The sequence below is a fragment of the Tachysurus vachellii genome, chromosome 6 (assembly GCF_030014155.1).
Source record: "Tachysurus vachellii isolate PV-2020 chromosome 6, HZAU_Pvac_v1, whole genome shotgun sequence".
Taxonomy (NCBI): domain Eukaryota; kingdom Metazoa; phylum Chordata; class Actinopteri; order Siluriformes; family Bagridae; genus Tachysurus; species Tachysurus vachellii.
Window position 1 is genome coordinate 10,481,093 of NC_083465.1, and position 25,623 is coordinate 10,506,715.

The 25,623-nt window shown below is 37.5% G+C and overlaps 1 protein-coding gene across 1 annotated transcript in view; it reads left to right on the forward strand.

The window, feature by feature from the left end:
• The window catches only part of epas1b (endothelial PAS domain protein 1b), a 31,963-nt gene extending 17,495 nt beyond the window's left edge, over window positions 1–14,468 (forward strand). Inside the window, exons 5-16 of the mRNA XM_060872133.1 lie at window positions 1,181–1,293; window positions 1,576–1,778; window positions 3,456–3,562; window positions 8,021–8,168; window positions 8,294–8,499; window positions 8,630–8,802; window positions 8,887–8,994; window positions 9,601–10,070; window positions 10,204–10,306; window positions 11,219–11,321; window positions 11,957–12,088; window positions 12,714–14,468. Coding sequence (XP_060728116.1) covers window positions 1,181–1,293; window positions 1,576–1,778; window positions 3,456–3,562; window positions 8,021–8,168; window positions 8,294–8,499; window positions 8,630–8,802; window positions 8,887–8,994; window positions 9,601–10,070; window positions 10,204–10,306; window positions 11,219–11,321; window positions 11,957–12,088; window positions 12,714–12,865 — 2,018 coding nt within the window. The 3' untranslated portion in view covers window positions 12,866–14,468. The remainder of the gene's footprint in view (window positions 1–1,180; window positions 1,294–1,575; window positions 1,779–3,455; window positions 3,563–8,020; window positions 8,169–8,293; window positions 8,500–8,629; window positions 8,803–8,886; window positions 8,995–9,600; window positions 10,071–10,203; window positions 10,307–11,218; window positions 11,322–11,956; window positions 12,089–12,713) is intronic.
• The last annotated feature ends 11,155 nt before the right edge of the window (window positions 14,469–25,623 follow it).

Consider the following 25,623-nt stretch of genomic DNA (forward strand, 5'->3'; position numbering starts at 1 on the left):
TATTCCTGTAAGCTTCCTATTATGGTAAGTCATGGCACTGACTAATCTACAAATAAAATAGTTTAGGTCAAATGATTTTCTTTATGTATATGACTGTAGAAAGGACATTGTTTATAATGACACTCTCTGGGGTTTATAATAATTCATAATCAAACCCTTCAGTGTGATTCAAATGAGGATGAGGTTCCCTTTTGAGTTTGGTTCCTCACAAGGTTTCTTCCTCTTCCATCTAAGGGAGGTTTTCCTTTGTTTGCCACAGTTGTCTCCGTCACCTCAGGATTGCTCATTGGTGATAAATACAAACACATTTAAATATGTTTAATATTAATCGTGAACTTTTTGTACTATTTTTCTTATGTTCTGTAATGCTGCCTTGAGACAATGTCCATTGTTAAATGTGCTATACAAATAAAACTGAATTGAATTGAATTTATCAGTGACATGCCTAGTGAGTTTTCATATTGCAAGGGATATTATAATTGCAATGTGGTACAAAATAAATTCAGTATACTAGATTGACTAAGTTTATTGTCCAGCCCTAATAGTCGAAAAGCCCTAAAATTAAGCCAAGTATGATCAAGGAAACTCAGCACTATATAATAAAAATAACATTGCAGTGTCGTTCCAAAATAATGAATGAATATTAAAATAAAATATGTTTTAAAACATGGACCTGGTTTCTCCTTCTGTGTATGTAATGTGCTTAGGCGGAAAAAATGTAGCTTTAAATGGCAAGAATGGCTATGTAAAGAAAGAAATGTTAGCCCACCCTGTCAGTTTGACCCTTGCACTCCCGCCAGTCTTTTATCTACTCTCCCTTCTTTTTGACCTCTGCTCTTCCTGTGGACCTCTCACTGAGTCTCCTGCAGTCTTCCTCCTGTGTTTTGGTTTGACCATGTATCTTTTCTTGATTATTTGAGGCCCTTTGCCTAGCTGGCTACAATGCCAACTGGTAGCCTTTGTATTTATTACTTCATAAGCTCCATTAGATCCCAGAGACTTCTCTTAGAGTAGCTCAGATTGTTTCGGGTCCCTCTGTGAACTTTGTATCTGGAGAGAACAGTTCACACTCGTTCACACACATTTAATTTTATAGTGAGCTGAATCTAGTATAATTAGAATCTAATATAAAAAAAGTGTAAATTCTAACAGTTTGCATTTTTTGTGCATTTTGGTGCAGGTGTGGGGAAGAAAGGCAAAGAGATAAACACAGAAAGAGACTTCTTCATGAGAATGAAATGCACCGTGACGAGTCGAGGGCGCACCGTCAACCTTAAATCAGCCAGCTGGAAGGTACATGATGTCTTTAATGAAGACACTTATCTGGGTCAGATTTGATTTGTGGTTGACATTCTACAAGGTTTGCCTGAAATTGGGGCGATATTTTTTTTGTTATAATTATTGTTCTATGTTTCGCTAAAATGTCTGATGGTGATTAACAGTTGGATAATTGTTATTGATTATATCAGTTGTTATCAGTTGCTCAGCTGTATGTGCGTGGAGTGTATGCTGTCGCATTTATACATTTCAAAATGCAAGAGAACGGTTTTTTAAATCAGTGCTTCCATCCTTCAGGTGCTACACTGCACAGGTCATGTGAAATTGTATAACAGCTGTCCTACACGCACTCTATGTGGATATAAAGAGTCACCGCTCACCTGTGTTGTCATGCTGTGTGAACCGATCCCTCACCCCTCCAACATCGACACACCATTCGACAGCAAGACCTTCCTCAGCCGACACAGCATGGACATGAAGTTCACCTACTGTGACGAGAGGTAACCCTCACTCACTCACACACACAAATAGATGCACATGCTTACCGTTTACTTGTACAAGGGACCTACATTTATTAATTAAGTCATTCATTTACTCATCTTGAGTAAGAGCTTAATTCTTGTCAGGAATTAAGTGATGGATCTGGTTATATGTAAATCAAAGAAGCTGAGAATCTGGAAATTAACTGGAGAACAGGCAAAATCGCTCTGGATAAAGTCGTCTGTCAAACATGCCGTAAATGTAAATGTAAAACCCACATAGACAGTAACAAGGGCTTAGAACTGAACTTAGGAACTGGGGGTCATGAAGCTGCTAAACCACTAAGTCCTGGAGTTGCTAAATCACTGCACTATTATTCACCTAGAGTGACTCATAATATCTTCACAATCCTTGACTTTTATTGTGTCCTGTTTATACAGTTTGAATCTATTCATACATATGAACCAAATTGCATGTCATGTATAGATATATGATTCAACATTTATTCATGTTTTTTAAATTTGTTTGTCTAAAAATAAACATTTCGAACAAATTGTTCTGCATTAATAGTCAGCTCATGTAAGTTCAGGGCTCTGTTATAGCCCGAGTGTAGCACTATGTAAAGGATATGACCGTGACCAACCATCACAAATCATCACCCACACAAAAAGATCCCTAGGATGAATTAATAAGCCAGTCTTAATGGTCTCACCACTTGTTACTGTTTGAGTGTGTACTGTGCATCCTGCACCTCTTATGTACTTGTATTCAGATTATAACAGATTCAGCCACGTACATTTTCAGGTGGCACAACACAGAGTAAATGAACTTCATCCAAACGGAAATCTAAACTTTCTGTTGCCAGTTATAAGTGACAGGAATGCAGTTTTCGTTGAAACTATAAATGAACAAGGTTCGACCTATGAACTTTAACAGCTCGGTTGGCTCAATTTGATTTTGTGACTCATGGTTTTGAGCAAGGAGTTACGGTTTTTTAAGGTCATTTAAGGTGCAGGAGTCATCCCTCATTTGCTCTATGGAGGAGGACGACAAAAAATTCTTCTGTCAGTAGCTCGTGACTGCATTTTTCTTCCTAAAAGGGTCACATTCTAAAATCTTACATTAATTCTATAAAAATAAAACTGAGGTATTTTTGATACAAATTTTTTTCTCGCTCTCCCATGTCATATATTATAACATATATATAAACCGACTATGAGCAAAGACAAAAGTCACCTTACGTGTACTTTCACTTGAGAATTAAACATCTTGAGTTACACTGTCATCTATACGCAAATACATTACACTACTACCATGCAGCTAACATAATTAATTACTTAGTTTGCTTCCCTTTACGCAACAGCACAGCTGTGGAAGGATGAACATTTTAGGGTTAATTGAAAGCTCTGTTTAAAATGAATTAATCATCAAAATGCTAGAGTGTGGTAAGTTTGGAGCATGACCTCGGGATGGAAAAGTGGCATTAATCTTTAACAGAAATGTGCAAACGAGCTGAAAATCCTTCCTTAACGACAGTCATTAAGTTCTTATGCTGTGCAGACCAGACCATATGAAATGGATCATTATTAAGTTGTCTTGAAATAACCAGAGATCAAAGTGTTTAAAGTGAACAAATATAGAGGACTTCCATTTACAAAATTGTGTCCATGTGTTTCTGTGTGCACCCCCTGTTCTAGGGTAACTGAGTTAATGGGCTACAGTCCTGAAGATCTCCTGGGTCGCTCTGTGTACGAGTTCTACCATGCCCTCGACTCTGAAAGTGCCACCAGAAGCCACCAGAATTGTAAGTTGCTCATCTGGCCTTCATCACCCTGGGCTTAATACTGTAAATAAGTTATCCAAGCAATCTACTCTTTCACAACTTGTGCCCACACTCCACTCAGTAAGGGGATTCTCATGCATGTTACTGTCTGTCTATTTTCATGCATTTATTTTGTGATGCTAATGAGATGAAAATAAGACTAAGCCACTCTTATTGGCCAGGTAAGAGTTCACTTGGAGTATATAAAAAAAAAAAGCAAATTGTATTGTTAATGTACAAATGGTATATTAAGGAAATAAAGGGAAAACAATACTAAGAAAAAAAATCTAAATTATTATATTTGTATTATTATAAATAATATTTTATTACTCATGGCTTGGCAGCAATATCAGCATTAAATGTGTGCAACCTCATATTTTTCCCCTCAAAGAAACAGTTAAATAGTTTTTCTATCTGAGTGGAAAATTGTATGTTTTTTTTAAAAATTATAAACACAGTAGGTACAAATTAATTATGGTGTCACGGTCAATTATGAAATATTTAATACATGATTTTGGCTCTTATTTTTTAACTCTGTTTTGCTTTTCATATTTCATTCCATGGATCAACAATAGTTTGTTTGAAAAAACTTGTTCAGAGAATAAGAATTCTGGATGTGCTTAGCTGTATTATCATCCAAGTGCACACAGAATTCTGTTATCTTTGTATGCTGGGCAAGCAGATCTGTTTTGCATGATCACCCTAGCTTTATGAATTTGACCGATTGTTAAAATCAAGCAAAGATGGGATTTATGCCTTGCTTTGTAAACCTGCATTGATTTTGCTTGTCTTTTAGCAAGTCTGTTTGAGTTGCCTCAGGAATGACTCAGGACTGAGTGTATCATATAGGTTTGAAAAGTATGCATATAACATGTTCTCTGTGTCAATTCCAAACACGATCACTAAAAATGTACACCTAGGACACTGATCATACTGTATTCTGTGTCTGTTTAGGTTCTCTGATTCAAGAAGTTCATTCTTTTGTGCATGATTTTTTTTTTCTTACTGTAAACTGAGAAAATAAAATATCAACCATAGTCAGGTCATGCAAACTACATGATCGTGATCAGACACTGCTGATTTACTAGGCTAATTATTTACTAAGGCACTATAACCACTACCACTGAAGCAACAATACCATGCATGCTCAATTGCAGACTTTCATCTCTCTGAAATGTAATGCTACCACTGACCCCTTTTCTCTGTGTTTTTATAATGCCCCTGAATACCCCTACCATCCTGTTCTGTTCAATTAGTCCTCAACATGAATATGCGTTAATCCTGTGTCACAATGGAGTGGGCTTTCAGACGGCACTGTACGTCCGCCTGCCTAATACAAACAACCCTGAAACTCTATATCTGGTGAGATTTACGAAACCTGGACTGTCTACATAGACTGCTGAAGGGAGGGGCACTGAGGCCACCAGGCCTTGAGGCAGACAAATTGCATTTCACATGTGCGTATGAGTTATGATCTCGATTCAAAAGAGCCTTATTGGATTGGCTCTATTAGGGCCGACTGCAGCAAGCATTAGGATGTCTTGAATCGCATTACTGGTGACTTGTGGCAGGGGGAGATAAAAGCATCGAATAGAGCAGGGATGACTTGCCCTCGCCTCGGCCAGGTGTCCCAGATTGCCTCCTAATCAGATACTGTAGGTGGAGTGGCTTCTCTCTGCAGTGACATTAACATGTAATTAGGGCCTTTTCACTGTGTGGTGAAAAGAAAAGAGACCAGAAAGGCAAGTGTTTATCTGGATTGGATTTGTTAAAAGTGAAGTCTTTTCCCATATGTTTGTATATATTTTATGTCTCGTACATGAAAAGGTCTGAATAAATAACCTGATTAGTTCACCCTAGAGCTATGGACCACGCATTGCGCACATACATCACGGCCAGTAGCTCATTATTCATTTACATTTATAGCATCTGGCAGACACCATTATCCAGAGTGACTTAAAGAAGTGATTTATACTCTCTATTTAAAACAAATCCTTTTGCTAGTGCAAATCGTTCAGGGTTTCAAAACAATGTTAAGATGAAATGCTAATTAGTATAATTTGCTACAGCAGCTACAAAAAAGTATAATTCGAGCGATTTTTAATTAGTCTTCATTTAGTTCTTAGTGAAGAGGCATGTTTTCAGTCTAAATTTGAAGACAGCCAGTGACTCAGCTGTTTGGACAGGCAAGGGAAGTTCATTTTACCACCTAGGTGCCGGTACAGAGAAGAGTCTTGATGTATGTCTTGTCTGTAACTAGAGGAATCAGAGGAGAGTCAAGTTGAGCCATGCTGAATGTTAAAAATGGTGCAGAGCACAGTTTGATAAGTACCTTCATGTAGGATAGGGCTTGTCAATTTTCGGTCAATTTTGTAGTCAAAGCAGCAGTGTTTTATATCTGTTGGAGTCAAGTACAGGAAGCCAGTGGTGAGAACTTGACTGAACCAGTCATCCAGATGCATTCTGGGTCAGTTAGAAGAGTTCAGAGATGTGGTCAGATCCACCTGAGGCTGTAAAAGAGAAGCCTGCATGACCGAGTCAGGTTAGAAATGTAAGGAGAGAAGGAGAGTTGGTTGCTCAGAACTAATACCGATGGTACTGTATGATCTGAGAGTTCGCTATCACGGGATTTTGACATAGGGACACTTCTTTAGAACAGTTTAGCCTTCTGCCATTAATCTGCCGTTCTTGACAAGCTCTTCTTTGCCAGAAATGCTAAAATCTGTTTACAAATACAAGTGTCTAAGGGACGAATATAGAGGATGAGTTGAATGTCTTCACATAGCATGGTATGAAAAGTAAGCCTTGTGGGACACCAGTGGAGTGACCGTGTCACCTCATGAGATTGTTTCTGCAGGTAGCAATCGAATGCCATGCTGTACCACTAACTAAAAATCTTGTTGGGACAAGAAGGTGTTGGGATTGACATTGCAAAGGCTGCATTGAAGTCACAGAAGATTGCTTGAGGGATAGTAGCTGATCTAGCAGCGTGAAGCTTATCAGTATTATGTGGCATAGAGCTTTGAAGCCAGATTGCCAGGTGTTTTGTGTGGGCTGTTTCAAGTTGAGGACAACATTTGCTTTCTTATACAGTACATATGGAAAAAGTAACATAATGCAAACAACAGACAGGCTAACACCACTATGAGACATATACTACATTGTGTTCTTGGGGCATTTTCCCAGCACAGCAGCTAGCTCAGAGCTAGCTCTTTGCTGCTGTCTGTGGATTCAGCCAGACAATTGGCTAGGGCAATGTGACCGGTGTGCAGATCAGCATATACTAGTGTTGGCTAATCCTGCCTTAGTGAACCCTATGACCCTCAGCCCACAGCTTTCCCATGCAAAATTTGGGCCGGGTCCAAGAAAGAAGAGACCGGCTCATGCTATCAAAACTAATATGCGTGAATTTGTACATCATACATCAGCTCTGAATCTACTGCAGCGTATGGCTGCCATAAATCTTTGAAATATTGAAATAAAAATGATCTTGCTTGTTTGTTCTGTTTGTTTTACTTTGTGAGGGAGAAAATACTCAAAGTACAGTCCTTTTCTTACTATTCTTTTTTTTTCTTTCTTTTAACTTTCATAAATTTTTTAAACTTTTTTTTAATGTACATTTTTTTGTACATAGTGTCTCTCACGTGACAGCAACACAGTTCATAATAAAGAGCTTCAGTTAATATTCACATCAAACACCAGAATGGGTATAAAATGGGATCTCAGTAACTTTACCATGGTGTGATTGCTGATTGTCGTGAGCCCAGCAGGGCTGGTTGGAGTATTTCAGAAACTGCTGATCTGCTGTTTTACACATAGCAATCTTTAGAGTTTACACAGACTGGTGCGAAAAATGGCCAGACTGGTTCGAGCTGCCTGAGTTGCCTGGCCATTATTCTCTTACTCCTCTCATTAACAAGACATTTCCTCCTGCAGAGCTCCTGTTCACTGGAAGTTTTTTTTTTTTGTATGTTTGTTTTTTTGCATTGTGAACTTTAATGAGTGAACACCCCAGGATGACAGCAATTTCTGAAATAACCAAAGTCTGCCAACAGCATCCATCACAGTGAACATTTACTAAAGTATTTCATTCGTATATAAATCATTTTTGTACTTATGATTGAATGATTGGGTAATTGCATGAATCAGCAGGGTTACAGGTGCTTCCGGTTCTAAATGATTAAATGGCGCAATATTCTCCAACTCATGATTATTATACTTATTTAGATTAAATGGCGAGTTACATTCCACAGAATGGTTTTTGATATTTTCTAGTGTTAAGTACAAAAATAAATAATCTTGAAGTTTTAATGTGAATATTCAAGATAGTGTTTATTAGGCTATTATTTGATGATAGTTATAGACATGAAAACGTGTACAGCATGTTAAACTAATATTTAAAACGGTTATTAAATAGTGTCTAATTTTATCATTCTACAGTATGTACAAAAGGCCAGACTGTGAGTGGACATTACCGGATGTTGGCCAAGCATGGGGGCTTCGTGTGGGTGGAGACTCAGGGCACTGTCATTTACAGTAGTCGTAACTCTCAGCCACAGTGCATCGTGTGTGTCAACTATATCCTGAGGTTGGTGGAAAGATATAAACATGTAAACCACATCTTTTTGTAACTTGCTTTATATTTTCCTATATTCTGTCTGGTTTCAATGAACCCGTGTCCCTCTTTCCCCGTGTCCCTCTTTCATTTAAAAGTGATGTTGAGGAGAAGTCCACTATCTTCTCTAAAGACCAGACAGATTCATTGTTGAAGAAACATATGAACAGTTTCTTCAGCCAGGCTGGATCTACCGTGGCCTCTGAGACTAGTGGAGACCTCTTCACCAAGTTCAAAGAGGAACCAGAGGATCTCACTCACTTGGCACCGACTCCTGGTGATGATATCATCCCCCTGAATTTTGGTAATGTCAGAACAAACCACTACTGCTTGCTATCATAAATGGAGACTCTTGATGTTTAGTTACTTCTACTACATACTTCTTCTGTGTAATGTTCAGTAACACTTAAATCCTCCTGCATTTTGCATTGTAGGTCATCCAACATTTGAGAAATACCCAGTGTGCTCTAAGGTTTCTCCTATGCATCCCCCTGCAACTCACTCAGTCACGGAGGGCCATAACATGCCTAAAATTAGTGGCAACTTCTCTATACCTCAGGCTCCACCAACCAGCAGTGCCACTCCCAGCATCAGCAGCTGCTCCACGGTAAATTCAAGCTTTCCAAAAGCAATTTTATTGGGCTTTCCTTTTATCAATGTTGAGTATTTGGGCTTGCATCTTTTTCTACAGCCCAGCAGCCCAGATGATTATAAAAGCCCAGTGGATGACCTGAAGATGGAGATCACAGAAAAACTGTTTGCTATGGACACCCAGGGCAAAAGCTCCTACAGCCAAGAGGTAGATGCTAGTGAGAGATTCTTCAAATGTGTTGAATCTTTTCTTAACACATTTCTGGCTACAAAAGTCAGAATAGGGAAGGTTGCAAGGGCCAAGGGAGGTTCTCATTGGCTCTTTGCACAGTTGTCTATATATGTTTTATTGCACACTTATGAGAACACTAACTCCAATTTTTCAGAGCAAGGTTTGGGAACTAGACTGAAAAAATCTTTAAAAGCTCGACCATTTCATTTGAAGAAGTTGTGAGTGTTTCTCACATGCTTCTCACGTGCTGTAGGAAGGTCTGAGAGTGGTCATCGGATCTAACAGTCAAACTGCCTCCATCTACTCTATGATAGCAGATGGTTCTTGACCACTTTTATTGACAAAACCTACCAGATCCTATAGCAATTGCTAAAATTGGTAGACTAGGCTTGCCAGACAAACATGTGTTTACTAGACTAAAGTGTAACTTTAAGTGATATGAGTTTTAAAACTATGGCATGCGTACTATATTTCATATCTAATTTTAAATATAAAGTATGTCTCAAAATCATTTATGCTCACAAAGTCTCAGAAAATCAGGGCTTGTATATTAATAGCCCTACTTCCTTCTGTTCCTTTCAGACTGAGCTGAGTGACTTAGACCTGGAGACACTGGCCCCTTACATTCCAATGGATGGTGAAGACTTCCAGCTTAATCCCATCTGTCAGGAGGAGACTCTGCCTGAGGCTGTTGCTCCAGGCATTAGTCAGTACAACTTCGGCAACATCGCCAACTTCTTCCAGCCACTTACCCCACCTCCAGGTTCCCACTTCCTGCCAAACCCGCACTCTGCTAGTGAGAAGCAGGCACCCAGTGCTGCCACAATGGAGCACTGGCCACCCATATTTTACCCCAGCCCCATGCCTCTGGCACACCACACCAATCCAGCCAGCACACCACTAGCCGCTATGGGTGGGCATCATAGTCTGCAGTGGCCACCTGACCCGCCAATAAATTACCCCAATACTAAAGGTGGTATGATAGACTCATTGGTGGAAAAGCACTCATGCCAAGCTCTGCAAACAAATTGCATGTCCCTCCACGGCCAAAGGTAATTCTATAGAATTGATCTTAATGTATTTTATTTTCTGAATGGATTCTAGGAAACAGTTAAAATTGCATTTGCAGTGGTGATGTTTTAGCTGTAACAATTTTTTTAGAGTAACAATTGTGTCATTTGGTAGGTCCATGGAGAAATACAGACCTTGTAAAGCCTACAGAGACATAAGCCCAGGCCGGGGCACAATACCAAACGCTATGAAGCGATCATTTTTGCAGATGAGCACAGTAAGTCGATTAATCTCTCTCGGTACTATTTGAAGTATAGATAGCAAGCAGCACAGTGCATAAAATCATGCAGATACAGGTCAGGAACTTCAGTTAATGTTCAGATTAACAACATCAGAATGGGGACTTTGTGACTTTAACTGTGGCATGGCTGCTTGCACCAAATGGGCTGCTTTGAGTATTACAGAAACTGCTAATCTACTAATTCTAGAGTTTATACAAAATGGTCCGAAAAACAAAAAACAGTGGGTGAGTGACAATGCTGTAGGTCGAAATACCTTGTTGATAAGAGGTCAGAGGAAAATGGCCGGATTGATTCGATCAGCCAGGAAGGATATAGTAACTCAAGTTATCACTATTTACAGCCTTAGAGAGCAGAAAAGCATCTCCGCTTGCACAAAACGTCAAACCTTGAGGTCTATGGGCTACGACAGCAGACCACGTTGCTCACCAGGATTGTAAAGAGTGCTTATTTGATTTTATTTACTTGTTAGTGTAGAGTTTCTATCAGCTCAGACCAGTCTACTCCCTCTCTCCTTAACAAGGCATTTTAGCCTTTGGACCTTGAGGAAGTTTTTTTTTTGGTTTGTTTGTTTTTCACACCATTCTATGTGAATTCTAGAGACTATTATGTGTGAAAATCCCACGTGATGGGTATTTTCTGAAAGTCAGACCAACCAATCTGCCACCAACAACCATGCCATGGTTATAGACACTTTCTGATTTTTGATGTGGACATTAACTGAAATTCTTGACCTGTATCTGCATGATTTTCTTGCATTGTGCTGCTGCTACATGATTGCGTTAATAGGATCCATTTTAATAGGAACAATGCAATTATCCAATCAGCCAGTCTTCCTATCATTTTTTTTTTTTCTTAACTATGTGTCGATGTACATTTGAATTGTGTAGGGGGTTTCATCTGCTATCAAGCCACCTGAGATGTGGAAAAGGATGAAGAATGAAAGCTGTGCCATTTTGAACAGGATGTCTCAAAGCAACAGTGCCTTAACAGGTAAAGAGTCCATAAGCCTAAAATCTAACAAACACATGAAACCTACAAAACAGTACACAGACAATGTTTTAGTCCTAGTGTGTAATGGATTATATGAGTAAAAAATTGTCAACACCTGACAATCACACTCATATGTAGGCTTTCTCCAGATTGTTGCTACATAGTTGAAAGCACAAAATCAGCATTATAATAGCATTATAATTTCCCTTGTAAGAACTAAAGGCCTAAACTTAATCCAGTACAACAATGCACCTGTACACAAAGCAAGGTCCATGAAGACATGGTCTGCCAAGGTTGGAGTGGAAGACATTGAGTCCTCACCTCAACCCCACTGAACACCTTTGAGATGAAGTACTCGTAAAAAGTGTGATGGTCAGGTGTCCACAAATATACCCTATTAGATAGAAGTTTGCAAAGGTACAAAAAATGCATATTATGTCTGTTTCAGTATGCTAATAATGCCACATATAATAATACAATATAATAATACAGAGGTACCATAAAATCTGTCCTGAATATAAATCATAAAATTATACTTTAGCTCATTTCATGGAATCTATAGTTGGACCTACAGGTGAATTGTTCAATGTGTCTAGGAACCGAATTGTTTTCTACAACGTACTTTTTCTCTACAGATGAGCACAAGGGCCACCAGCAGAGAAAAACTCAGTATCAAGGTAATCAAACAGTGCTGGGGAAAAAAGATTACTCAGAACGGTGCTGTAACTACACAGACTACAACATGCTCCCTAACACGAAAATGGAAGGTGAGCTCATGACATGCATGTTCTGATTCAGAGTCACACTCCATCTGATTTTTAGAGCTGTGTTCAGAGTTGGCCACCTAAGTTCTACTAGAGAAGCGTCCTACAGATTAAAATACACAAATAATAATTTAAATTAATTGCCGATTTAATGCTGATCATGCAGCTTAGACTTTTATTCGATCGGATCTCGTTTTATTTGCTGTGTTCGTAGAGCATCTCTTTTTGCTTTTACTGCACTTTAAAGTGACACTAATTTTCATTAATATTAGTGCCATATGACATTTGTCATATAAATTGCAACATAAATTCATTCTTGCAGAATAAGTTTATTTTAATAATAGCATGTACCTGAGACACCGAGACCTCTGTTTTTATTCAAACTCACACAATCTCCTAATGACACTTGTTAAGTGTCTTGTTAAGTCTCAGGTTTAAATACCAATTTGTGCAGCTTGAGGTATTAAATCCTTATTATGTGCACGTAACTCAACTCTGCATACTGCCCTTAATGCAAACCATTGAAGAATTATGAATGCTCAAATTTCTGTGCATGTAACTAAATACATGAATAACACCAGTTTCTGTTGACCTGCATGTGTAGTAAACAATGATTTGACATTTGTAGGTGTGGCGAGTCGTCTGCTTGGGCCCTCGTTTGAGATGTACTATCTGCCCGAGCTGACACGTTATGACTGCGAAGTGAACATCCCTCTGCAAGGCAACCTGCACCTGCTTCAGGGCAGTGATCTACTGTGTGCTTTAGACCAGGCCACCTAGAGTAACCTTTTCTTAGTTAACCTAGCTACAGTATATCACTCACAATACCCGGAGTATCAACCACAATCCAGATTACATTCATGCACCATGTTCTACCCTTTCCACTACACATTGTAGTATTGTTCTCTCAACATACCCCACTTGGTTCATCAGCCAATCAATTCACGAGCACAGATTGTGCACAGTAGCGGGTCTTAAATGCACACACCTCTACCCTACCCTACCATATATAATGAGAATGTAGCTTTCTGTTTTTATTGTCTTCATCTTTATAAATTATATGCAGTCCTATACATAGTATAATACAGTATACACACATTATATAGTATATTTTTAGTTACAAAAGATATTTCTTAAAGGTGCAATAGTCATTTTGTTTTTATTTCGAACTTGTACATAACCTGGAAGATGTAAAATGTAAAAACATGCTAAAATATAAGCATTTATGTCATGGTCATGGCACACGTATGCCAAGTGGCTGAGAAAACCCATTTGAAAAACTGACTTCTGGGTCTGAAATCCTTGTTTGTGTTTGAATTGAATTCATAATTGAATTGAATGTGCCCCTTGTCACTCATGTTAGAGTCTCTCTACAGGCCAACGTAGATCCTGAGGGTGGAGCTTCATTAACATGGGTGCAAATTAAGGGGTTGGCTCAAAGAGTAAAAAAAAAAAAGCATTTCTATCATTTCTAAGTCAAATCCACCTACTTAACTGTTAGAGCCATAATGCACCTTTAATGTGCTGAATTATTTTGCATGTTATGTTCATTTTACTGTTTCTCTGCCTTCAGCTACATTTTTTTAGTGCACTTCTTTCTATTTCCCTGTTCTACTCTCTTGAAGAATGATGATCTACTGTAAGAATGTTATTTGACCTTCAATTTTCTGTATTTCTCTCTAAATTTCCTACCTCTGACACCTTAAGCCTATACCTGTAATATGTATGCATGCTTTAGTGCCTTCTCTGTTCAGTTCCAGTGTTACAGCACTACTTTTTCTTTCTGTCAATCTCCCGCTCCGTTTCTCTGTCCATTGCCTTTTGTGTGCAGACGACTCTATATAGTTTTTATTTTTGTCATTTTAGCTGTATACATGATATTTAAAGGAGGATTCTATAAAGTTTTTATGATAAAGTTCTCTATAATGTAAAAGTTGTAGCACTCAAATACCTGGGTACTTTGTCTTGTCTACTCAGTAGATGTGGATCGGAGTGCTGAATTTAAGTGGTCTTTAGTGCTGGCTCCTTTCTAGTGGTATTTGTTTTCCTTTGTGATACATAAAAGCATATTATATTTGTTGGCAGACCAGTGCAGATTTCTTTTTACTCCTAATAAGAAATGAGGTAAAAAAAAATAAATAAATAAAAAAAGAGAGAAGAATTATTAAAATGAAAAAGTCTGTTTTTGAGATGTAGCAAATTTAGCAAAAGTTCTAACCAACATTTTCAATTTTATCATTTCTTAATGATATGTGTGGCATTTGTGGTAAGAAACTGTCTTTAATACTTCTAACAGTGTTTCTGTCACACTAGCTGAGGTTGTCTTTAAAGTCGAATGAACTAGCATAATAATGGATTAATAAATTTTGACTTAATTACCGAAGCTTTCGCTTGAAGGCGTACTCTTCCTGCTTTTTTTTTTTTTTTTTAAATAGTTGTATTTGTTGATCTAATCTACTATTTTTTCACCCACAAACACATTACAAATCTGCATTTGCTCATTGTCATACACATTGGTCAGTTTTAGTTGATAGTCGATAAGAAACCAAAACAATACAATCAAATATAATGTTCTGTTTGAGTTTAATACAATATGAAAAAATTTACCCAAAAACATTGCCCAATGAGATTCTAGGCTGAATGGTGTATTTTTTTTATACTATGCAGATTTGAAGGTTAAGCAGCTCAGTAGATGCTGATTAGCAGTGAAGGATTATAAGTAGGATTCTCCAAAAGTAGAAATTAACCTCAAACCTAAGATTTCTAGTACAGGCCTGTAAAAATGTCCTTGATGAACTTTAGATATATATATTTTTTAAAGATTCCTCCATCCTATCTGATACAATGCTAGGACATTATGCACAGTAGACACAATATCAGGCCAATGTTAGATAAATGGAGAGAGATAGCAGCAATCACTGTAGTTAGATACAGAGATATACAGCCTGCTCGGTCTACCCACTGATGTACATCTCTTCAGTCTGAACAACATCTCTGTCCATCTGTTTTCCTCTGTCTAGAAATGACACATTACTGTATTTTTAAAATGCTAACCTGAGATAATGTTGATGCACTTTGAACCTCCTGACCCAAGTAAGTGTCATTCAGGACATAGCTATATACACGCACACATAAACACTATATAAATAGGTATACTTAATAACACTAATATAATTACATGCACATAATCTTTTTTTCTTGAGAAACATAATATAAAGCATAGTCAAGATATACACTGGTGATTACTGAAACTCCGACGGCTGAAAAACAGCCTCAGGGCCAGAGGTATGTGACTCGATGCGGCTCCAGATTGCTTCTGACATCTGTTCAATTTACTTGAAATGCAGGTAATGAAGAGATAATAATAATAATAATACAGACCCTTGTGTCAGAACAAGAAAACGGTGTTGAGGGCATTAATATGGCTCATGTGCCATGAAATCCCCAATTGGCTTAAACCTAATAGAAAAAATGTGCATATATAATTGTGTTAAAATAGTATTAAATTGTTCCTTTCCTTATTACTGGGGTGGAGCCCGCAAGGGTAAATAATCTGTATTTGTAATATCTTATAATACAATATCTTTAATATGTATCTTTCACCTATGTAGTGTACCTAACGTGATTATATAATTGTACCATAATTAGCTTTTTAGATTAAAGCTAATAGTACACAATAGAACATTCTAGGTAAATTATTAGATTAGATTAGATTAGATTCAACTTTATTGTCATTACACATGTACAAGTACAAGGCAAAAATTATGCATATTAAAGGTGTACTCTTGAGTGTACCACCTAGGCAACAAGGAAAGGTACAGTAGAGTACCTTACTAAGGCTTCATCCCAATGGATGTAAACAGTATTAAAGCAGCAAAATTCAATTGTGCAAAATTTAAATATGGTGTCGCATTATTAAATCTTCTTCATGAAGGAATATCTTTGAGAAGTAACAAAAGGGAAAACGCACCTGACAGCATGGTGATCATTTACACCTGAGGCTGATAAATCACACACAAAACTGACTATCACTAAATGCCCTACGTAAGCAATCAGCTCCACTTTCCACTTCTTGACCTTTTTTGCACATTTTCTACTGTAAATGACACCTAAAGGTTTTTTTTTTGGCTGAATATGTAGCATGAAAGTGTGCATAAAAAAACACCACCACATCTGGCCAGCAGTGTTTTAAAAGGTATTCTTAAAGTATTCATTAACAGGAAATGAACAGGAATTTATTTTTTGCTGAAATGTTCACTACAGAGATTAATGCCAAGGTAAAATGCTGTAAAAAGTTAACCTTTATTATATTGTGATACTGTTTTGATGTCAATTTTCTAAAACCATCTCCCATTGTCTCCTTAAATGTTTGGGCTTGTTAGTAACACTAAGCAATTCTGTATTTTTATGTTCCAATAACACACCAATATCACTATTATTATTATTATTATTATTGTAGCAGTAGTAATTGTTGTTGACATTAATGTATGGGAAATATTACCCGGGGAATAGTTGTATTTCTGCACTGATATCCTATTAAAACATATCGATCTTTATTCTCTGCCTCCTGTTATTCCTTTTTTTGACACAGTAACATCCTTTCTTGCAAGCATTCTTTTTTTTTGCTACCTGAATGCCTTCATCAACGTGGGTCTCGACAACAAAAAGCCTTTGATGTTTCTTTAGCAAAGTACAGGATATTCGTCGCTACCCCTGTAAAGGGAGCAGCACTTCCTGTTCATTTCTGAATACAGACAGTAGTGCAAATGGCTTTCGACCTAGATTTAGGCTCAGATCTGCATGAATAATGATTTTTTTTTAGGTCAAAAAATGGAATTTGTGACTGTTTTGTTGTGTTGATATTCAGCGTTAAATTTCTTTGTCATGAGATCTCTCTGAGATGTCCCATTCTAAAGTGAGCATCTAAACCATACTAAATTTTAATTTATCAACTTAAACCTCTGAATTTTGTGTAAGGTTATCCCAACACGGGTAAAACATCTCACACTGAAAACTTTTTTAAGTCAGATTTGGGGGAAAAAGGTTTCAAAAAATTGTGGGGATGTGGTAGCCTAGTGTTTAAGGTGATGGACTACTGATCAGAAGGTCATGAATTTGAATCCCAGGTCTACCAAGCTGCCACTGCTGGGCCCCTGAGCAAGGCTCTTAACCCTCAATTGCTCAGTTGTAGGCATCTGCAAAATGTAAAAAAAAAAAAAAAAAAGTCTTGCAAAGGTTTGGTGCTTTCCATATTCTGGTCAAGTCAAGAAGCTTTTATTGTCATTTCAACCATATATAGCTGTTGCAGTACACAGTGAAATGAGACAATGTTTCTCCAGGATTGTGGTGCTACATAAAACAAAGACAGAGCTATAAGGACTTAGTAAGTTAGTCCTAGCCACATAAAGTGCAACTGTGCAACCTGGTGCAAACAGTGCAGGACAAAATACAGTGCAGACAAAAAGTTACAAGACAATACAAAAAATACAAAAAAGACAACACACAAAAGACAATAAACAGAAACAGCACCGACCAGTGTAAATACTGTATGTTCAGACAATATTGTGTACAGTAATACTGGAATGAACAGTTTCTTAGCAGCACGGTCCCTGAGATAATGTATAGGATTTGTGCAAAAACAGCAAATGACTGAAATATTGTACAGTATGTGCAAAACGACGGAAATGATTAGACAGTGTGTGCAAAGAGTAAAAAAAGTGTGCAAAACAGCATGTAAACTGTTTGATGGACGTATATTGGAAGTGTGTGTATTCTGGTCTAGTTAGAATAAAATTAAGAAAATGTTCTTGTTTATCCATTCATACAAATAACTTAATTCTTTAAAGACAACTACTTGACTGACTAGACAAAAACTTGGGATCCTTAAAAACAAGTTTTTTTTAAAGTGTCTTTTTTGTTTATTTTATTTTATTTTTATTTTATTTATTTATTTTTAATGACATTTTTGGACAGTTATTCAGAGTCAAAAACCTGTCAGAGCAATTTAAAGGATGGAAACAAAACCTTTTGTCACTTGACCATCATTTCTTAGGAGTGTAATCTTTCCGATCATAAATTTTCATTTTCTAGGTAACGATCTTCCAGGACTATGTTTCAAATTCATTGAACTTTTAATCCAAATGAACCGCATCAGCTTATTCCAAGCATTAATGTTTGTCACAAGAAATACTACAAGAAGATGTATGTATAAAAATGTATAGAACTTTGTCTTTATTTATTACACACATTGTCATCTTTTCCCTAGAGAAGTTCTCTAGAGAAGGGCAGATGTGTTGAATGTAATACCAAAAAAATATTTTTGCAGGTGAACTCCTGCATGTCCTCCTCAGTTAGTTTAAATAAGTCTAAAGGGAGCATCCAGGCTTGTGGTTCATAATTTCTAAGCCTAATTCAGTGCTGTGGAAAAATGCAAGTGTGAAATATAGTTACAGCTTTATCATAAACGTTACGGTAAACATGGAATAAAGGGTCAGCGTGGACCATGGCCCGATTTAACCTGTGGGACGGCTGAAGGTTAATAGGCACAAAAGCACACACGCCAGACATTTTCCTTCTTGTGTTGTCTGTGAAGTCAGTAATTACTGTGATGTCTGCTGGACTTTGGCCTAGTCAAACCTCCCCTCTCCTTTTTTTGTTATTGTCCCCATTATTGTCCTCGTTCTGTTTGAACTATGACGCAAGACACAAGTCCTTTGCGTTTCTTCCCAAGTGTTTATGAAGGTAATACTCTTTAGATGTTTGCTCAAACAGAAAAACCAGCACATGAACCAATGGGATGTCTTTACTCCAAGGCTCACTTTTATTCCTTTGTCTATACCACAACATTAATAAGAACGATTTCTTCAGTTTCTTAGTTTAGAATCCAAATATCATAATAAACAAATGTATTATATTTGAGGAATAAAATGTAAAATGTCCCTTAGTGTCCTTTATAACCTGTTGTACTTACAGTATATGAATATGTTTTTTCCTTCTACATTTTTTTCCACTCTCAGTTCTGTGGACATTTAATCTGATTTCAGCTAATCAGATTCAGATCAGATTTGACCATTTCTTAAAATTTCTATCTTTCTCTACTCCATGTATTTGCTGGTATTTTCCAGGCACAGAATTTGGGAGGAGACCAAATCATGGCCAGTGAGAACGAGCCTCTGCCTAATTCCTATTTATCCTGGCTCTGAATACATTCTAAAAAGAGAAACACTGGAAGAGAAATTATTGAAAATAACAAAAACATTTTAACAACGAGGGACTTCTTTTCCTGCTAGTTTTCCTCAGGGGACTGTTTTTTTATACAGCTACAAGCCGAAACGTGGAGCTGCTCCAGGGCAAACGTGCACATCTCAAACATAACAATCCTTGAGTCTTTGTGAGCCTCTTCCTTCCCATAGTCACTAACTTGCGAACGAAATGCAGACTTCCATTCACTCCCCAACTACAAAGATTTCATTTTTGGATTGGCTGATTCAGATATTTCTGATTCTTATAGCCAAAGAAGAAAACAAAGCAGGGGGAAATGGGAGGAACTGCCAGTTCAGAGCTGGTGACTTCCTTTAAATTTCACATTTCCAAAACAGTGGCTGCAAACCGGAGCCCACAATCTCACACAATTTTTTTAAAAGGAACAAAAGAACAAACTACACTAAACTTTTCCAGTCTGCCTTCTCTCTCTCTCTCTCTCTCTCTCTCTCTCTCTCGCACACACACACAAACACACACACACGCAGAAACTTGCTTATTACTTTACCTAAAAAATACTACTATATAATAAAAGGTAAAAAAAAAAATTACTTACTAAAATGTTTAATTTTCCTTACAAACACAGGAAAGCTTAAACAGGTGCTTTAATGAAACTGCTTCAATAACCAAATGAATAATGACATTAAGAAATTTCTTTCAAAATTCTAATTAGAAATCAACTGTGGTAGTATGAGGATGAGAGCGTGCAATCACTAGTGGGTGGCTTGTTTATTACTTTATATCATTTATTGGTGTTTAAATGGAAGTGATTAGTGTTTGAAATGTCAGTTGGACATTTTAGTTGATTTTTTGTAGCCAGTGTATATTGATGTACACAATGCTTATGCAATGCAGTGATGGTTCAATGGCTAAGGCTCTGGGTCACTGATGAAAAGGTCAGAGGTTAAAGTGAGGGTGAGAGAAGTGAGCAAGGCCCTTAAACGCTGGGTGGATCTCAAGCAGCGCTCTAGGCCATGTATCAGTACTGAGTTGGGCAAGTGAGAAGGCCTAAAATAACCTGTAGACCCTGACTTACTAAGCGCTGTGACACTGATGACTCAATTAGATAGATGTGCACTGATGCAGGATCAATATCTTTCTGATATTGTTTTTTATTTATAGTCTATTGTGAAAAATACATTTATTTTTTCAAATCATTAAATACTTAATGATTCAGCAGCAGGATCCTGTGCTCTCATTGCCATGGCCTGGATGTGATTCCTGGGCAGGGAAACAACCAATCCAATCAGGGGATAACTTTCGTTGCCAGTCACAAGCCCTGATAAAATGAGAGTGTTGTGTCAGTAAAACCTGTGCTACAGCAAAATATGTGGATTAGATGTAGATTAGATCTTCTGTGGTGATAAGGCACAACATTAAATACTTACAGGTCATTAGACAAATTACAAAATATACAAAATATACAATGTCAAATAAAGTTATGCCAATGTAAGTAATTAAAGAGTTAAAATAACAGGGATGTGGTAGCCTAGAGACTAAGATGTGGGCTTATTGTTAGAAGGTTGTGAGTTTGAATTTTAGAATCCAAGCTGCCTCTAAGCAAGGCCCTTAACTCCCAATTTTTCAGTTGTATAAAATGAGATATAATGCAAGTCACTCTGGATAAGTGTGTCTGCCAAATGCTGTTAATGTAAGTAATCATTTAAAAGAGCAATGACAAGCTATTTATGTTTGCAGACAAAGTTGCCTGAAAGTTTGTACACCTTTATTTTCAAGCTGAGAGGCTTCAGACAATATGAGGTCATTTCCAGTAAAGAAGCATAGTATACATCAATGCTCACTGTGTCTAGTTGTCTAGTGCACTGGAAGGAGTTTGCAATTTAGATAGCACTTAAAATGTGCCCTGACTACAACACTAAGGATCTAATTATATCTAACCCCCTGTCTGGTCCACAGGACTCCCTATCATACAGTATGTATCACAATTAAAGTCCTTCTTCTTCTTCTTCTTCATCATGGGGCAACAGTAGCTCAATTGATTAAAACGCTTACTTGTTGACCGGAAGGTCAGAGGCCCCCATTGTTGGGCTCCTGAGCAAGGCAGATAATAAATAATGACTAATTCTACTGAAAAACAGAAGCTTTTAGAGAAGCAACAATGGGGTATCATCTGTAAAAATATTTTATGCATTGTGTTTAAGGGTCAGTGATGAACATTTTGTGTGTATGTTAATCTATTCCTAAGAATTAATTAAATACACTTATGGTATTTGGTAGACATCCATATCTTTTATTAAGCGCCATGTCAAGATCACAAACCTAACCAATGTTCTGACACCTTTGCTAGCTGTTTTCTAAGTCTTATAACATGCCCACCTGCTTGTCTTACACTTAAATATATATGCCAGGGATCCAGCCCAGTGAAAGACATGATGAAATTCTTTGTATACGTTTTATAGAAAAAATATTTATGTTCAACAAATGCACTTTAATGTGAATAGGTTCGTTTTTAACCCTTAGTTCTGTGTTGTCTTATGTAACTCTGTGACTTTATGTAGCACCAGGGCCAAGAAGGAACGTTCATTTCAATATATACAGCATCAGATATATATGGTCTGAAATGCTAAAATGAACTCCATTTGTCTAGACCAACTAATCAATTAATAAAGACATGAAACAATGCTAAGTGGTCAAGCTAAGCTCAGAACTATGGAAAAGCACAAAAGCTATAGACTCTGCATCAGTCCCACATACCTATTAGCCCAGTGCTCACCTCATTTTCCACCTGAGGTTCTTTGGTTACTTATCTTATCAGACCTTTTCTATTGACATTCTGATAAGTCATTCATTGTTTCAGTGCTACCAGCACTCCAAAGTTGCTGGTAACTTCACTGACTAAGACATTGTTGACAAGCACCACATCAAAGTTCAGCCTTTCAAAACACCCCGGCATGTTCAAGCTCTGGAGAGCAGAGCGTCGCTCTTTCATCGCTCATCACACTCTACCAGTTATGCTTCATACCACTGATTACCACAATGAGTGCTTATCATTTGTGGTCAGCCACTCGACAAGATATCCCATAATTCTCGGTTTCCCATGGGTGCACACTTACAACCCTTCATTTAAAAGCCCTGAGATAACCACCACAGTGGAAATTTCACAAGTATATCATGAATTCAACATAGTCTTTAACAAAGCTAAGTTTGTACCCTCACAGACCCTAAGACTGTGCCATAGAGTTCACAATGCTGCCCTGTATCCACACTGATCACATCAACAATTGATAAACATCATGGAAGAGTATATTGAAGGCGCACTTAAACAAGGCCACATTTTACCCCCACATCCACAGCATCTGCAGAATTTAACTATTTTGAGAAAAAATGGTGCAGAATTGCAAAATCCATGCAACAATTCTTGGGGGTTGAACCAAATCAGAGTACAATAATTGTATCCCTTCTCTCTAGAGCTTTTAGCCTTGGCACAGTTAATAAATTCGCATGTTTTTACCAAACTGGATTTGCACAATGCAGAACAACATCATTAGAATCAGAGGGATGAGTGGAAAATGTTCTTTTGAACCACCGCCGGCCACTAAGAGTACCGTGTACTGCCATTTGGGCTCTTTGGCACTCCAGCATTCTTTAAACATGTGATCAATGACATACCTTGGAACATGGTGGGGAAACGTATCACTTACATTGCTCTACATCCCTTCCATAGACAATCACGTGAGTCATTTGGCTTGGCGGTCTGTGTAATGTCAAGGCTGGAATTGCCAACAAATCTCCCAGAATACACTACAGCCTTCAGACTTGGCTGACACAGACTGCACTTTCCTTTCACACAACAACTGTCATGTTAACTTTCGCCTGATTTATGACTGTTTGCACCTGGACTTACTTCTTGAGTCAAGAAGCTTTTATTGTCATTTGGGGATGTGGTAGCCTAGTGGTTAAGGTGCTGGATTACCAATCAGAAGGTGAGTTCAATCCCCATGTCCACCAGGCTGTCACTGCTGGGCCCCTGAGCAAGGCCCCTAACCCTAAATTGCTCAGTTGTATAAAATGAGATAAAAAAAATGTAAGTTGCTCTGGATAAGGGCGTCTGCTAAATGCTGTAAATGTAATGTAAATTTCGACCATATATAGCTGACACATTACATAGTGAAATGAGATGTTTCTCCAAAACCCTGGTGCTACATAAAACAACCCAAAGCTAAGGACTTAAGTAAGTTTTCCTAGCCACATAAAGTGCAACCTACAGTAGTGCAAAAAGTGCGAGACAAAAGACAGTGCAAACAGACAATACAAAACCCTAAAGGGCAAATACACAGAATAACGCTGACCAGTGGGCATTTTACAGTACATTGTGCATAAATATCAGATTCTGAACAAAGATGTTTCTTGTAAACATATATACACTTATGTAATAGCAGCAGTTAGATGAGTTATTGAAATGTGGTGTGCAAAACAGTATGTGCAAAAACAGCATGTAAACAACTTAATACTGGTGGTGCTGTAGACATGGATATATATATATAGAATGAGTTTTCAAGTGTATATTTCATTACAGTACAGTATTAGTGCATTTCACACAGTTGAGTGTGTGTGTGTGTATGTATGTGTGTTTGTATGTTTTTGAACAGTTCAGTTCTGGTTGTTGAGGAATCTGATGGCTTGAGGGAAGAAACTTTTTGTCTGTTTGTGAGGGCCCGAATGCTTCAGTACCTTTTTCCCAATTGCAGGAGAGTGAAGAGAGTGTGTGTGGGGTGTAAGGGGTCATCCACAATGCCACAATGCTCGACAGAGGCAGCATGTGGGGTAAATGTCCGTGATAGAGGGAAGAGAGCCTCATCAGTTTATTATTGCTATTACTAAATTCTAGTCTTCTATAGAAAATGACACTGTATATATTTATCTCTAATATCTGTATCTGTAAAAATAAGTAAGACACATATGAAATATTAACAATGCAGCCATTAAGTCATGCTTCATTTTAACAACTCATCATCTGTCAGCCTGTTTCAAGTAACAAAGTGTTCTCTGAAGACATATTTTATTGGGATTATCTCTTTGCGCAGAAATATTGCATGAAGATTACCACAGTTGCACTGTTAGATTTTAGGACCACAGGAAAACCAGTGGTTGCCATATTTATAAAAAAAAATACCATGAAACAAACTTTTAATTTTTTTTTTTAACAGAGCGCTTCAAGATACAGATAAATTACAAGGAAAAGAACCATTTTTGTCAAGAGTATCAGTGCTTGGGGGTTAGGGATTTTTTATATTATTTTTATACCTTAATATATTATATCTGTATTTTATTGTTGACAGGGGTTTACGGGGCATGGGGAGCATGGTGGCTTAGTGGTTAGCACATTTGTCTCATACTGCCAGGGGTGAGGATTTAATTTTTCCTGATTTGATGTTTTAACCTGCTTAAACGTAGTTATTTTTTTTTCTGCACATCAAGTCTGCATTTAGTATTGACTCTGTCTGATCAAGTAGTATTACTTCAAGGGCCAGTATTAGTAGAAGGGGCCTAAATATCCATGGACAAATGAACAATAACAAAAAGTCCATTGCACTCATTACAGAATTATTTTTTCCCCCCAAGAGCTTTTGTGTCATTTTCTGTCATCAAAATCCATCCAAAATTTACTGGCAAACATATTTGATCACAATTTCAAAGAATATAATTAGTATTTTTTTAAATTACTTATAGGAATAATCTTTGACAGAAACATGAAGATGATGATGATGATGATGATGCAGTATGGCAATGCAGGACGTAGACTATAGTGCACAATGGCTTCTCATGAGAACTTTTCAACATATTTAATGAACACGTTCTTAAAAAACTGTCACGTTAAAGTAATTTTCTTTTTACTTATTTTGATCACATCTTTTATTGCAGGTTATAGAAATGATTACAAAACAGCTAAACACATATTTTAATGCCACATAGAAAAGACACCAGAGCTAATATGTTAAAGCAAGAAAAGACAGAGTATTTATTTTTTGAGTTTTGTCTTAACGCCTTGTTCCAATCCATCAACATTTGGCTTTTGCTAAAGAGAACTGAACAGTAACAAATGAAATGTTGTTTGCTCATGGATACTCAGTGTCACAATATCCTGCACTTAATAATGAAGTCTTTAACTGCCAAAAGGATCAGGTGCCAATGCCAGAAACTATGTCCTGTACAGGATGTGTGTGTGGGCTTCTCTTGAGTCCCTTATTCGCCACCCTGTCTCTATAGAGACCCTACTGTGTTACAGTGTTTGGTGTCCTGGATAATAACTGGGATGT